This window comes from Canis aureus, chromosome 4 (assembly GCF_053574225.1).
Source record: "Canis aureus isolate CA01 chromosome 4, VMU_Caureus_v.1.0, whole genome shotgun sequence".
In the NCBI taxonomy this organism is placed as follows: Eukaryota; Metazoa; Chordata; class Mammalia; order Carnivora; family Canidae; genus Canis; species Canis aureus.
In genome coordinates, this window is record NC_135614.1 from 12,437,763 (window position 1) to 12,454,094 (window position 16,332).

The 16,332-nt window shown below is 36.3% G+C and overlaps 1 protein-coding gene and 1 pseudogene across 1 annotated transcript; both read left to right on the plus strand.

The window, feature by feature from the left end:
• Positions 1-1,909: 1,909 nt before the first annotated feature.
• LOC144311791 (uncharacterized) lies at positions 1,910-14,916 on the plus strand. Its single transcript, XM_077894295.1, has 3 exons — positions 1,910-2,029; positions 13,799-13,990; positions 14,578-14,916. The coding sequence occupies exons 1-3, from the start codon at positions 2,013-2,015 to the stop codon at positions 14,831-14,833; spliced, it is 465 nt and encodes a 154-aa protein (XP_077750421.1). The 5' UTR covers positions 1,910-2,012; the 3' UTR covers positions 14,834-14,916.
• On the plus strand, positions 2,991-8,204 carry LOC144311980 (ubiquitin-conjugating enzyme E2 N pseudogene; annotated as a pseudogene).
• Positions 14,917-16,332: the final 1,416 nt, after the last annotated feature.

Genomic DNA, 16,332 nt, shown 5'->3' on the forward strand with positions numbered 1-16,332 from the left:
ACTCCAAACCTGTGTGAGGCTTGCTATGAGTTAGGAATTATTAGGGGAGTTTTTTTTCTCTCTTATTCTGTTCCATATGGAACTTCACCAAGGGTGAAACAGCATAGTGTTCCCACCACCTATTCCTTTATTGTTTTCCCCTATTTCATCTGCTGCCCTCATTATCTGTGAGGGGCTCCTGAATTTGTATAGTAGAAACCTTCCACATTGCATCAATCTCAAGATTGTCTTTTGCCACTTGAACATAGACCATTAAACCCAAATTGTTGGCTACTAAAGACGATGAGCCTCTAGTGCTTCCATTCTTCTTTGGATTTGTTCTTTTTTATTATTTTCTCCTTTTTTCCCGCTGGTTCAGCCATGTATTTTAAAAGATGCATTTTATATCCTAGAAAAAAATTTAGATATTCTATACTGGGATGGCTTCTCTGGAATCTAGACTGCCTTAATGCCAAAAATAGTTTCCTCTGTCCAGGCAGGAGCTTGCTATATCAAGTAAGAGGAGTTACTCTCCATTGCCTTGCTTCTCCTCCACAAAGTTTTTCCATCTTCATCCTCTCTTCATAATCTCATCTATTTCAACCAAAAGATAAAAAAATCCCATTTCTTTGAATGTTTGTTATGTGCTAGTACTGCTTTATGTTCCTTACATGTTTTGTTTAGTATAGTCTTTAGGGTACCTGTGATATAGGTAAAATTTTAATCTTTATGTTGCAAAGGAGGAGACTGAGGTTCAAATAGGTTAAACTTATGTGTCCATAGAACTCTGTGTGCTTGCCCTACAGACTATATGATCTGTCATGACAGATTGATGGAAAAACTAATGTGAAATTCCCAAGCAAGTGTTTTGAACTTAAATAAGTTTAGTAAATACAGTTAATGAAAATTAAAGAGGTTTATTAGCAAAGAAATCTCAGCCTTTAATATATTAAGTGTGTACTGTGAGTCTTTAATGGAATAAAATATGTAGTTTTTGCTAAACTCTTTTGACCACACAACTCTTATCCAAGGGAGAATCTCCAGCATCTGTAATGCCATAGAATACATCTTGGGAAATGTTGCTCTAAAATAGTCAAATGTATCCCTCTCCTTGAAGCATCAAAAGTTTTGGAAACTCTAGAGAAAGATGAAAAAGAGTCTTTAAACTTTATGGTAATGATAATAAAAACATCAAAAACAGGTACCCAGCTTGATGCTTCTCATCATGCAGATTTGTTTTCAAATGATTACTCCAATATTCACAACTAGCCTCAAAGGGCTTACCATCAAGGGCATTCAAAAGACTGTCACAGTCTATAATTGACTTACTTTCTGAGGGGGATTCTCTAATTTCCTAGTATATGAACAGCATTGTTGGCACAAGTGAAGCCTCAGGAAGACATTAAAAAGGGTAACACTCAGGGGCATCTGGGTGGCTCAGTAAGTTAAACATCTTTGCTTGGATTGTGATCTCAGGGTCCTGGAATCAAGCTCTGCGGAGAGCTAGCTTCTCCTCTCTCTGTATTTTCTCCCTCTCACTCTGTGCTTGCTCTCAGTCTCTCTCAAGTAAATAAATAAAATCTTTAAAAAAGATAACCCTTACTGGGAAATAAACATTGAGTGATGCTAAAGTCCTAAGTGGTGTCACCAAAAGGTATACACAAAAATGTTGACAGTGAATATCATTGGGTGGTTGGATTATGAATAATTGTTATTTTTTCCTTTAACTTATCTGTGTTTAAAAGAATTCAATGATATTATGTATTATTTTTAGAATTTAGAAAAGCAGTTTTGAAAAAGGAATTTTGTAATGACTTAAAAGGACAAATAAGTTTTAAAAATTGAGGAATTTGATTCTCAGAGAGGAAAGTAACTTTTTCAAAGCATATAGTATGTCAGAAGTCAAATTGGGTTTCTTACTTCCCTGACTAGGACCCTCCTCAGAATACTGCACATTACCCTACAGTCACTGAGAGTGAGCTACTGGCAGGACCGTCCCTCCTCAGGAAAGGAGTCCTCCAAAAAGGATAAACATGCATCTTCTGGGCAGGTGGGTCCCTCTCCCTCTCTGGACAAATGGGAAGGCTGTACTGACAATTCTATGGATTCTCTTGCCTGTACTTCAAGATTTGCTAATGTTTTTCTCACTAGGGCAGTACCATGAAAAGAGGAGGAAGGGCTTCCTGTAAGAGTGTGGGAGAATTAGTCTCTCTCAAGTAACCATCCTGTGATTCATGAAGCATTGTTGTTGCTGTTTTATTCCAGCCAGTTTATTGCTGTTGAGCACCCCCAGAAGACATGGAGAAAGAATATCACTTTGCTTCCTCTCTAGGGATGAATGACTAGAACCACCTAATGTGAAAGTTTGGGGAATCTTTCACTGCTGAGGTTGGGAGATTGGGAGGTCTGTGGTGATTCTGGAACTCATTTTACAAAATAGACAATGAAGTAATTGATGCACTGTTTTCAATTAAAATTGCATTTTTGTGGTTTTTTTCTTGTGAAAATAAAAGCTTGGAAGGATGATGGTATAACACTGGAGAAAGGGTGTTGGAACCTCACCCACCTGTATTTGCCTTCCTTTACAACTTGAGCAGTAAAAGTTGGGAAGTGGGGGATGAAACAAGGACTGGGAACAGATATCCTTCTCACAGTGACATGGAATCGTAAGAAGCACGTAGAAAGCCTTGGTACCAACATCTTAATTTTTTTTTTATATGGGGAAACCAAATTCTACCGATGAAGAAATGTTAAGTATTTAACTGTTTATTGAGTCCTTTAAAGCTCTTCAGAGTGTCTATGGGTTCCTTGTACTAGTTCCACGTACTTTCTTATTCTTCCATTAAAAACTGCTTTATCTCAAGCACTGACAATAAAATACAATCAAAGCTTGAAAAAAATAAGTAAAGCATCTAGTATGTACTAGATACTGTGCTAGGCATTGAAGGTAGAGCAGAAAACAGTATAGCTGAATCCCTGCCTTCTGCAATCTAGAGACCCAAAGAGGTGAAATGACAAAACAAACCCTGAACCAGAATCCACATCTCTTAGGTCCCAATTGGTAATCTTTCTTACATTTCCATCTAATATATTTTAGGTACTTAAGATTTTCTTTATGATTTTAGGCAACTCACTAAACATATAAGCTTCATTTTTACTAACGTACAAAAGTAAACTTGTATGTTTATTCATTCAATTATTTATTTACCAAATATTTACTGAGAATTCTCTATATCCCAGGCATAAAGCTCACTGGATTCACAGGATAGAGCCTTTTTACTGAGAGCGAATTTACATGTCAGCAATGCTCTCCAAATAGTAACCAAAAGGTAGCTGGAAATTCAAGGGTTGGCTGTATTTTCTTTTTGCCATTCAAGGTTGACTTTCATCCTAGGGACCTGAAATCCAACTTGGATTTCCTCTTCCCTTTTCCTTCTCTCTCTCTGTTTTTTTTTTTTTTTTTTTTTTTTTTTAAGATTTTATTTATTCATTAATGAGAGACAGAGAGAGAGGCAGGGACACAGGCAGAGGGAGAAGCAGGCTCCACACAGGGAGCCCGATGTGGGACTCGATCCTGGGACTTCAGGATCACACCCTGAGCCGAAGGCAGGCGCTAAACCGCTGAGCCCCAGGGATTGCCTCTCTCTTTTTCCTATCCACCCACCAATCTCCTTTTCTTTCCTTCCATCCTTTTACCTTCCTCCTTTCCTTCCTTTCTTTCTCCTTCCCTCTCTTCTTTGTATCCACCATCTTTACACTTGAAGTGTAAACCTTAACGCCAGTGAATTCATTTGTAGGAAGAGATTTAAAATCCTAAAGCTGAACACTTTCATTGTCACAGGCAGTATATCGTTGCTTTGTAGCTTCTACAAATTGTAACTTTTATTTATTGTTCCTAAATAAGAAAGAACTTCTAGGTTTCAAGATTTTATTTAATATAGGGGACATGAATACTGGATTATATTCACTACTATATCAGGAAAACATGTTACTGGCATTAACCCCCAAATGGGCAAGGGCAAGAGGGAGAAAAAGGAAAAATACAGGGTGACATGATTGATTTTTGACAAGTCCAGATAAAAAGGAAGAAAAAATACCCATCCTTATCAAGGTAAAAAAAGTACTGGCCCTTATCAGGGCAAATAGTGTTATCTCCCAAAGTATACAAGAATTTCCAATATTAACTAACCTGTACCCTTCAAAGACGTTTTCTCATAGCTAAAGAATCACATTCATGTTGGCAGCTGAGTTGTAAGGGCAAGAATGTGGTTTCTTGGATCATTGCCTCATCAGAATGGAGAAAATATAGAAATAAGTGGTGCTCATCTGTTTGTTTTTTCCGTTTACTTGCATGTAATTTTTTCTTTCAATTTTCAGGTTAATGAAAAGTAGTAACTTGAAGTTAGCAAGAGTTTATGGACTTGTTGCTTAACACTGCATAACAGCCCTTTCAGCGTCTTTTTTTCAATAAGTAAACAAGATGAATTTGCATAGTTTTTGAAGATCACTATTATAGCAGCTCAGAGACTGACCATCCCATTGAGATATTCTTTCTGTTAATTAATCTGGGAGCTCTCTTAGCCACTCTACATTCATTCACTGTACGTGTGTGTGTTTCAGCAGACACTGGGAGCCTTCAGCAAGTAGAGTTGATGGCAATATGGTCTAATTGGTGAAAAAAGCAAATCCTGGCTGGAGAAGCACAAAGCTGGCTTACTTTCTTTGCAGGATATTCGTGCTGCCAGGACTTGCTTCTCTTAGGGCTAGAGGCACTCTCCTCAAGACCAAGTGCATGTCATTTAATGCATTTTTGTATAGGTAGAAAAAAATGATAATTCCTTTAGTTCCCTTCTATCCCAGAGCAGGAAGATTATAAACAAGATGGTAGACTGAGAAGAAAATTATTCTACAGAAAGTCCCACTTAATACTCCATTTCACCATGTTTTTATTCTTTTACTTAATGTTTATACTTCTGTTTCCTCTTCTACAACACTGTGGTATCATATTGTAAATGCAAAGTTTTTTGCAGAGTGCCACAGGTAAGTGCTTAGTATCTCTTAGTCATAATTACTATTATTGGACTACTGTTGCCACTACTCCATAATGCTACTACTGCCAGTATTTCTATAATTACTGCTCTGGGTCATCTCAGTATTGTGTTTGTACACCTTGCAAGTACAATATTATTTCAAATTTCATGGAAATATGATGTTTAAGAAGTCTGTCTTTAACAAAAAACTCAGTTCATACTGGCTTAAAAAAACTTAAGAGAGTTACATGGCTAGTAATACAGTGAGCTAAATAACCTGAAATCTTCCCACTGTAAACCAAAAGAAATGCTGGGTAAATTTTTTTCAGAAGATTTTAAACTATCAATTCAAGTTGAAAAATAGTTTTGGACTATTAATATTATCTGTATATTATTATAGATTAGTTTTGATATTTGTGTTTTTTCAGGAAATGGTCCGTTTCTTCTACACTGTCAAATTTTTTGTGTGTAGAGTTGCTCAAAGTATCCCTTTATCCTTTTACTCTCTATAGGGTCTCTGAATATAGAAAATATAGGATATTTTCTCTTTCATTCCTTATAGTAATTTTTGTCTTCTTTCTTCTTTTGGTCAGTTTTGCTACAGGTTAATTTGTATTTTCTTGATCTTTTTACATAACAAGACTTTGATTGTTTTGACTTTCTCTATTGTTTTTTGGCTTGTCTATTTTCAATTTTATGGACTTCTGCTTTTATGTTTATGATTTCTTTCATTCTGCTTATGTTGAGTTTATTTTCTTCTCCGTTTTCTAGTTTAATGTCCTTTCTGTAAGCATTTGAAGCCAAAATTTCCCTTGAAGCACTGCTTTAATCATCATGAAAATTTTGCTATGTTGTGCTTTATTTTTGTTCAGTTTAAAATATTTTCTAATTTTTCTGAGAGCTCTTTGATGCATGGATTCATATAGAAGGGTGCTGTTTAATTTCCAAGTGTTTGGAGATTTCCTATTATCTTTCTATTATTATTTACATTTTAATTCTATTATACTGAGAGAATATACTTTGCATGATTTTAAATGTTTTAAATTGTTAAGGTTTGCATCTTGATGAATATGCCACATGCACTTGAAAAGAATATGCATTTTGCTGTTGGTGGTGAAATGTTCTAAAAATTTCAGTGAGATCCATTTAGTTGATGGAGTTGTTCAGTTCATCTATAACTTTGCTGATTTTCCATTAGTTCTGTCCACTACTGAGAGAGAAAAGTTAAAGTCTCCAGATATAGTTGTTGATTTGCTCATTTTTGTCTTTAATTCCATCAGTTTTGCTTCATGCATTTTGAAGCTCTATTAAAGGTGCAAATATATTTAGGAGTATTATGTCTTCTTAGTGAAATGTACATTTTATCATTATGTGATGCCCCTCGTCATCTCTGGTGACTTATTTTACTCTGCAGTTTTCTTCATTTGATATTAATACAGCTACTTCAGCCTTCTTTGGATTGAGTTTGCATAGAATCTCCTTTTCTATTCTTTCACTTTTAACCTGCCCATATCATTACATTTAAAGTAAGTTTCTTAGAGACAGAATATACTTGGATCATTTAAAAAAACTTTTGTTGTTGTTGTTAGTTTTGACAATCTGACAATCTGTCTTTTTTCTGATAATCTCTGTCTTTTAGCTAGCATTTCTCAGCTAAGGATGCTTTTGACACTTCTCCTACAGTGTGACAATCAAAAATGTCTTCACATATTGACAAATCTCCCTTCTTCTTTCTCTTAATCTGTCTCTGTGTCATGTGTTTATTTGCCAGATACTTCTTGGTGGGAAAAATACTCCCAATTGAGAGCCATTGCCCTAGGGATTTCAATACGCATCCATGGTACACTGGTTATAGTCTACCTTACCAGTGCATTTCCTGGAAAATGTAAGAACCTTATAACTTGATTTCATTTTCCCTGTCCTACCTTTTGTGCTATTGTTATCATGTATTTTAATGTATATGTTCTAAATTTTAAAAGACATTGTAGTCATTGTTGCTTTAAATAGTATTCTTTTATATTTATCCACATGTGCTTTTTCAGTGCTTTTTTCCCAGTGCTTTTCTTTTCCTTCAATTTTCTATTTCTAGCCAAGGAAATTTCCCATCTGCCTAAGGAATTCCTTTTAGTATTTATTTCAATGGTGTGTTGCTGGCAAAGTAGTCTCTTTATTTTTGTTGAAAGGAAATAATTTCACTGGCAGTTCTAGTTAGGCTGGTTTTTTTCTGTCACCACTTTAGAGATGTCATTACATTGTCTTCTGACTTCAGTGGAATGTCAGTTTGAGTTCTACAAGAAGGAAACACCAACACAGGATTAAAAGTGCAACAGATTTATTGGGGGGAAATGCCCATGAAAGATAAAATGAGGAGAGGAGAAATTCTGACACTCATGAAAGAAGAGAAAGAAAGAAAGAAAGGAATGGGTCAGAAGAGACTCATATTGTAGAATAGTTCTGAGAAATGCTTGGCCAGGCCAATGAAGATCTCCTGAGCCAAGGCTATTAGAGAACTCTTCTGTCTACTGAAATGACCTGATTCTAATAACTCCATTTTGCTCATTCGTTGGCTGGAAGAAGCCCAGAGGAAATGTGACATGACATGAAGATTTTATTGGATCCAAAAGTGTATTAGCTGTCCATCAGATATGCTTGTTGCAGTAGGAACTCTTTTTTAAAAAAATTAAATTCAATTTAATTGAGAGTCAAGACCAGAGGCCAAACTTCGAATCTGACAGGATAGCCGGGCTGCCCCACAGGATTATCAAGGAAACCCAGTGTTTGCTAGCAGAACCAGTTCCTGCATTAAAGCAGAACCAGATGAGAGCAAGGCCTGTTATTTTCATGTGGTCTTTGCTGGTCCCCAGGACTTCCCTTTTGAGGGAGGGACTTTTAAACTTGAACTATTCCTTCCAGAAGAACACCCGATGGCAGCCCCTAAAGTATATTTCATGACCAAAAATTTGTCATCCTAATGTAGACAAGTTGGAAAGAATATGTTTAGATATTTTGAAAGATAAGTGGTCCCCAGCACTGCAGATCCACACAGTTCTGCTCTCAATCCAGGCTTTGGTAAATGCTCCCAATCCAGATTATCCATCAGCAAGTGATTTAGCAGAGCAGTGTAAGACCAACGAAGCCCAAGCCCTAGAAACAGCTAAAGTATGGACTAGGCTATATGCCATGAATAATATTTAAAATCGATCTAATCAAGTGTGCATCACTTCTGTTCTGCCAAGACTTCTTCATTTTTGTTTGCATTTAATGGACACAGTCTTAGAAACATTATAGGATAAAAGTCCAGACATCTTCAGTCTTTTGGTGATTAAATGCACATTAGCAAATCTATGTCTTATCCTGATTCACTGTTGTAAAGCATGAGCAGAGGCTAGAAGTACCATCTGGATTGTTGTGAAACATTTAAAAGCAGTGGCTGCCTTCTGCTTTATTCATTTCTCCCATTATGGTTTAAGGATAAAGCACTATGAATGAAGATAGTTGTCAGGGTTAGCTACAGGGGTGTGGATGTTTTTCTTCCTTTCTTTCTTTCTTTCTTTCTTTCTTTCTTTCTTTCTTTCTTTCTTTCTCTTTCTTTCTTTCTTTCCTTTTTTCTTTCTTTCTTTCTTTCTTTCTTTCTTTCTTTCTTTCTTTCTTTCTTTCTTTCTCTTTCTTTCTTTCTTTCTTTCTTTCTTTCTTTCTTTCTTTCTTTCTCTTTCTTTTTCTTTTTTAGGGTAGAGGTAGTTTTATTTTATGGCGACCCAATTGCTTTGGTTAAAATAAGCAGTTTTTTGGAATATGCTCTCTAACCAAGTCTAACTTTATTTAGACACTGTAGATGGAGGCCTGATTGTTTGAGCCAAAATAAAGAATACAGCCCTCACTAATAACATTGTGACTTTGCTGTTGAATGTAGAATCCCTCCTTCAAGAAAAAGCTTGTAACCATTTTGTATGGTTTGTCTGGAAACTTCTGTAAGTCTTATGTTTTAGTAAAGTATTTTTTGTTATTCTAAAAAAATAAAATAAATTCAAGTCAATTTAATTAACATATGTTGTATTATTAGTTTCAGAGGTAGAATTTAGTGATTCATCAGTTGCATACAACACTCAGTGCTCATTACTTCAAGTGCTCTCCTTAATGCCCATCAACCATTTACCTCTTCCTTCCACCCATCTCCACTCCAACAACCCTCAGTTTGTTTCCTAGAATTAAGAGTCTCTTATGATTTGCCTTCCTCTCTGTTTTCATCTTATTTTATTTTTCCTTCCCTTCTCTTTTGTTCATCTGTTTTGTTTCTTAAATTCCACCAATTCATCTGTTTATCTGACTTATTTTGCTTAGCATAATTCCCTCTAGTTCCATCCATGTCACTACAATTGGCAAGATTGCATTCTTTTTGATGGCTGAGTAATATTCCATTGTGTATATATATTCCATTGTATGTATATTTATACATATACATACATATATATAATACATAAATGTATATTACAATACAGAAATGTATGTATATATATATATACACACATACAATGGAATATACATTGTGTGTATATATATACATACATTGGAATATATATATATATACATATATATCACATTTCTTTATCCATTCATCCCTCAGTGGACATCACTGGGGTGAATATACCCCTTCAAATTACTATGTTTGTATCCTTTGGATAAATACCTAGTAGTACAATTGCTGGATTGTAGGGTAGCTTTATTTTTAACTTTTTGAGGAAACTCCATATTGTTTTCCATAGTACCTATACCAGTTCACAGCTCCTTATTTGATGAGACATTTGCAAATATCTTCTCCCATTCTTTTGATTGTCTTTTCATTTTGTTGACTCTCCTTTGCTGTGCAAAAGCTTTTTATCTTGATGAAGTCCCAATAGTTCATTTTTGCTTTTGTTTCTCCTGCTTTTTGCTGCATCTGAATTCAAAGAGGTGGCTGCCTGTGTTCTTTAGGATTTTGATGGATTCCTGTCTTACATTTAAGTCTTTCATCCATGTTGAGTCTATTTTTGTGTATGGCATGAGGAAATGGTCTAGTTTCATTCTTCTGCATGTGGCTGTCCAATTTTCCCAACACCGCTTGTTGAAGAGACTTTTTTCCATTAGATATTGCTTCCTGCTTTGTCAAAGATTAGTTGACCATAAAGTTGTGTATCCATTTCTGGGTTCTCTATTCTGTTCCATTGATCAGTGTGTCTGTTTTTATGCCAGTACCATACGGTCTTGATGATAACATCTTTATAATATAGCTTGAAGTCCAGAATTGTGATGCCACCAACTTTGGTTTTCTTTTTCAACATTCCTTTGGCTATTCAGGGTCTTTTCTGGTTCCACACAAATTTTAGGATTGTTTGTTCCAGCTCTGTGAAAAATGTTGATGGTATTTTGACAGAAATTGCACTGAATGTGTAGATTGCTCTAAGTAGCATAGACATTTTAAAGATATTTGTTCTTCCAATCCATGAGCACGGATTGTTTTTCCATTTCTTTATGTCATCCTCAATTTTTTAAATAAATGTTCTATACTTTTCAGAGTACAGATCCTTTACCTCTTTGCTTAGGTTTATTCCTTTGAATAGGTTTATACCTATTCCTTAGGTTATTCCTAGGTATTTTGTGGTTTGGGGTGCAATTGTAAGTGGGATCAATTCCTTGATTTTTCTTTCTTCGGTCTCAGTGTATAGAAATGCAACTGATTTCTTTTTTTTTAAATAATTTTTAAAAATTTTTATTTATTTATGATAGAGAGAGAGAGAGAGGCAGAGGGAGAAGCAGGCTCCATGCACCGGGAGCCCGATGTGGGATTCGATCCCGGGTCTCCAGGATCTCGCCCTGGGCCAAAGGCAGGCACCAAACCACTGCGCCACCCAGGGATCCCTGCAACTGATTTCTGAGCATTGATTTTATATCCTGTGACTTTGCTGAATTCTTGTATCAGTTCTAGCAGTTTTTGGGTGGAATCTTTTGGGTTTTCTGGATAGAGTATCATGTCATCTGCAACAGGATCTCTTGGAAGATCTGCGGGGCACACTTCCATGGCTATCACATATAATTTCTTTTGAAAAGTATTTATCTGTTATTCTTATTAATAATATTGTAAAAAATAATCTACATATCCCATTTCATACAGTTCCAGTACAGTTATAGGATAAATTCCTAGGTCAGAGATATATGCATTTTTAATTTTGGTAGACACTGCAAAAATGTTCTTCTTAGAGATTGTACCAGTTTACACTTCCACCACCAACATATGAAAATGTGTATTTTATTTAAAAAATGAAAGTGTGTATTTTACAGCACCATTGCCAATATGGTGTGTTAATTTTGCAGGCTTGTGAGCACAGGAGTGGCATGATCAGAGTCTTGATTAATGAATAAGAATGTTAATTCAGTGACAATTTGATAGATGGGTCGGAAAAGACCAAGGATAAAGTTTACTTACCTCATAGTTTTGTTTCTGTTTCTAGTGACCTACTGAGTAAACGCTAACTGTATTCATGCTTAAAACATTCTCCAACTGTTTCTATCAGGCTTTTTTTTTTAAGACCTGGAATGTGGATGGCTTGAAGTCCTTTCATGGGCTCAGTACAGATGTTAGGAGATTTTTTTTTGAAGATTTTATTTATTTATTCATGAGAGACACACAGAGAGAAGCAGAAACATAGGCAGAGGGAGAAGCAGGCTCCCTTTGGGGAGCCTGATGCAAGACTCAATCTCAGAACCTCAGGATTATGCCCTGAGCCAAAGGCAGATGTTCAAGCACTGAGCCACCCAGTTGTCCCAATGTTAGGAGATTTTTTATGGCTGCAGTATAATGCATCTGTTTTTCACACCAATCTCAGCTTCTGAGTCAGGAAGAGCTAGATTTGTGATTCAAGAATAGAAGGAACAGAGATGGCTGTAATTTCTCCTTAGGGCTGTAGCAGAGGAGAAAATCTGGGGACAGTAAAGAACATGAGATGATATCTCTGTTAAGAAGAAATCTGTTCCTGCCTCATTCTTGGCCCAAACAGCTGAAAGCCTGATAAAACAATATTGCATGTTAGTTTCAGGAATGTAACTCAGCCATTTCAGTGTTTCCTTTCTGGGTCTCTGTGGACTTCTAACCCTCACTTTAACAGTAAGGCTATATTATCCTCATTTTCTCCTGCCATCACTCGGCTGTTTTCCTTTCTCCTGGGTCCAGTGAGTCATTTCCTCAAGTCTTCCCTGGTTTGGCTTCAACAATTTAGGATAATCATCAAGAGCTGCCCTTTTTTCCCCTTCAGGCTTGAATTCCTCTCACTGTTAGAGACCCTTTGCATCCCAGTGTCTGAGGTGGGTGGTTCCATCTAATATCCTTCCTTAAATCTTAGTGTGTGTGCTAGAGAGCCTGACAGACAGATCATGTGAAAAAGGTAACAAAATGAATGTTTCAAGGGGAGGTGAGGGGAGAGAGAGAGACTGACTCATGCATCATCCAAGTTGTTGATATGAATGCACTATTAAAATATTTAAACTATTGGAAATTTCCTTCAGAATAACATGAAAACATTCAATTCTTTGTGAGAAACTAGATGTGACTTTCTGTTCTGTCTCCCAAGTAACTGTATCCCTTAATTGTTAAGCACTGAGTCTTGAAGTGAGACAGGACCTGGGTTCAAATACTGACACTACCACCTTCTCCCTGTATAACCATTGGCAAATTATTTGACTTGCATGTGTTTTTGTTTCCTTATCTGAAAAAAAAAAAGGAGAGCATGATAGTATTCATCACACAGGACTGGTGGAACAATTTAATGAGGAAAATCACAGGAAGTGCTCCATAATTGGCAGCCATTGTTAACTGTCATTCCTAATTTAATTTATGCCTGCCATTCATATGATTTCCTGGGATGTTCACATGGTATTTAATAAACAACTAGGTCCAGATCAGGTATCAATAAACTACAGTCTACTAGTCAAGCCTCATCCACACTCTGTTTTTGTAAATAAAGCTTTATTGGAATATAGCCATATCTGTTTGTATATATGTTGTCTATGGCTGCATTTGCTGTATAATGGCAGAATTGAGTAAGTGTGACAGAGATTATATGATCCTCAATGCCAAAAATATTTACTAGTTGGCCCTTAATAGAAACAGTTTGCCAATCCCTGGTCTACAGAGTCATATTTTAATGATTTAAAGTATATAAATAGGGCAGTCCGGGTGGCTCAGCGGTTTAGTGCCACCTTCAGTCCAGGGCCTGATCCTGGAGAGTTGGAGTCCCACATCCGGCTCCCTGTGTGGAGCCTGCTTCTCCCTCTGCCTATGTCTCTGCCTCTCTCTCTCTGTGTCTCTCATGAGTAAGTAAATAAAATATTTTTAAAAATAATAAAATAAAGTATATAAATAGTTACGGGCAAATTTGTAATTCTGTGTCTCAGTTTCTCTAACTGAAAAATGCATATGTTAAATAAGATGACTCTTAAATAGGATCTTTCTAGAACTATTCAGTTATCATTGTAATTCTAGGAGTCTGGGATTTTGTAATTGGTATGCTCTTTCTGGTGTATTCTTCTGTAAACCATAAGGAGAAATAAAAAGCAGAAAACAAGCCTCAGTAACTTAGATGTCAAATATTGTGGTAAATCATGAGAGATTATTTGTTCCAGAGAGGGAGATGGCAGTTTTGTGAGACTTAAATTTTTTTCTCTGGCTAGATGCAGAAAATCTTGATAATCACTGCACCTTTTACTGGATGATATAACAATTTTCCTAATTCTTTGGCTTTTTTTTTTTTTTTTTTTTTCAGAATCATTCTTTCTGTCTCTCTACTGCCTGTCCTCCATACCATTTTCTTTTCCCGGTTGGCTTCTGCCTTTTTGTCTTCCTCCAGCATGACCCCTTTCTCCAGTGGTTTCTCAGCTCTCTGTTCTCCACCCTCTCCTTCCTTCAAATGTGATGGAGGTAGAAGCAGATTGTCAAGTCTCCCAGCCATCCTCAGGTAGGATAACTGTACTGCTGCTGGATAGCTTGAGGCCTGAGTTTCAAGCAGTTGGGTGGGGGTGGGGGGGACATGGACAAATGAGTCATATGAACAGGAAGATACCACCAACTGGTAATCTATGTCCTCTGAAATTTAGGATTGAGAAGCAAGGAAGGTTGCAGGAGTTTCATAATTTCCAGTGGGTACCTGGGGAAGAGCCTTAGACCATGAGTCAGGATATTCTTTTTTTTTTAAGATTTTTTTTTTTTATTTGTTCATGAGAGACACACAGAGAGAGGCAGAGACATAGGCAGAGGGAGAAGCAGGCTCCCTGAAGGAAGCCCAATGCAGGACTTGATCCCAGGACCCCAGGATCACTCTCTGAACTGAAGGCAGATGCTTAACCATTGAGCCACCCACAGGTCCCAAGTCAGGACATTTTGTTTCAGCTCTGCCATGAACTAAGTGCAGTATATTTGAGCTGGTCTTTTATCTTCCAAAATTTGGATACAACATGAAATAAGATTATTATTCAGTGTAAGCACTGAGTTGCTATTCAGATCTTGGAGAAAGGAATTACTTTCATTCTGAGGTTTTATTTTTAGGAACCAAATCAAAGATGTAAGCAAGAGGGTGATAATGATGATGGATGATGATGATGATGATGATGATGATGATGATGGCAATGCAGAGGAGATGGAAAAAGATGATCCTTTAACGCAAGTATGGGGGTCAAAGAAGCTGCTTATTTCTGAGACTTTGCCTTTGCATTTCTGTAGGAGACAAAGGAAAATGAAGCTTCTCTTCAGACTTTTGTTAGTCCCTTGGTCACCCAGATTTTACATTTTTGAAGTGGTATAATTTTAAGGGAACAAAACTCTTCCTCTTTATATACCACCATCCTTATTCTTTAATAAATGCATATTGGGTTTCTTTTGGTAAGAAAGGCCTACATTAAGATGAAAATATAACATCTGAAAAATTTATTGCCCACCATGAAAACACTAGCTCTAATTACTTCACAAATTTTATTCTAATCATTTAGCAAGACCTAACAGAATGGAATATAAGACTGAACTATTTTAAAAGGGACAGGGGAGCTAGAAAAGTCAAAATTATCATGGTTTGGAATACGAGTTACTTCTAAGAAGTTATGGAGATGTTTGGGAACCAGGTGGAAGGTTAAGACTTCAGGAAGCCTGGAGTGAGGATATGAAGAATAATCCATGGAAAGTGGGAGGTATTATAGGGAGAAATGAAAATGATCTTAGCACCATTTGATATAATGGTATAACAATGTTATAGTAAAGGCCAGTAATGCAAGAAATGAGAGTCTTCCAACAATTCAAACATTCCCCTATATATGCACACATACAGTGTGCATACTTGCATGCACAAGTACACATACACACTGCATTTCATTGATTCCATGACTCATATTGTTTTGTAGTTGAACATCTCTGAAACTGAGATGCATCTTACAGTCATTGGGTATTATGCTTTAGTTGGTAGCATTTTTTTCCCCTCATTACAGGTAGATAAAGAAATTGTGCATATTAAAATCTACAGTATCTTCAACCTTGTCTGTGTGAGAGAGAGAGAGAGAAAATGAAACTGTCTCATCCAAGAAATGTCTGAAAGAATGCATTGACTACTTATTTTATTACTTTAGTGATTGTTATTATCTTAGATTTTTGGACCATTTTTAAATGTATAATTAAATTGCATTAATTTTGTTTTCACAATATTGTGCAACCATCCCCACTATTTATTCCCAAAACTTTTCCTCACTTCAAACAGAACTCTGTAATTATTAAGCAATAACCTTTATTCCCCTAGGTCCTGGAAATCGTATGTATGTAGGTAGATAAGTATTTTGAAGTATAATTAACATAGAGTATTATAGTAAAACATAATGGTGTGCAACATAATGATTCAATGGTTCTGTACATTACACACTGCTTATCAAATAAATGTAGCTACCATCTGTCATCAAAAAACATTATGATAATCTTGCTGACTATATTCCCTATGCTTCTCATCTCCATGACTTATTTATTTTGTAGCTGGAATTTTGTACCTCTTAATCTCCTTTGTCTGTTTCACCCCACTCCCACCCCCACCCATCTCCCCTATATTTGTTCTCAGTACTTAGGAGTCTGGTTTTTGTTGTTGTTGTTCATCTCTTTTTTCCTTTGTTTGTTCATTTGTTTTGTTTCCCAAATTCTGCGTATGAGTGGAATCACATGGCATTTGTCTTTCTCTGTCTGACTTATTTTATATAGCATAATGCCCTTTAGGTCCACCCCCATTATCACAAAAGTCAAGATCTTATTCTTTTTTTATGGCTGACTAATATT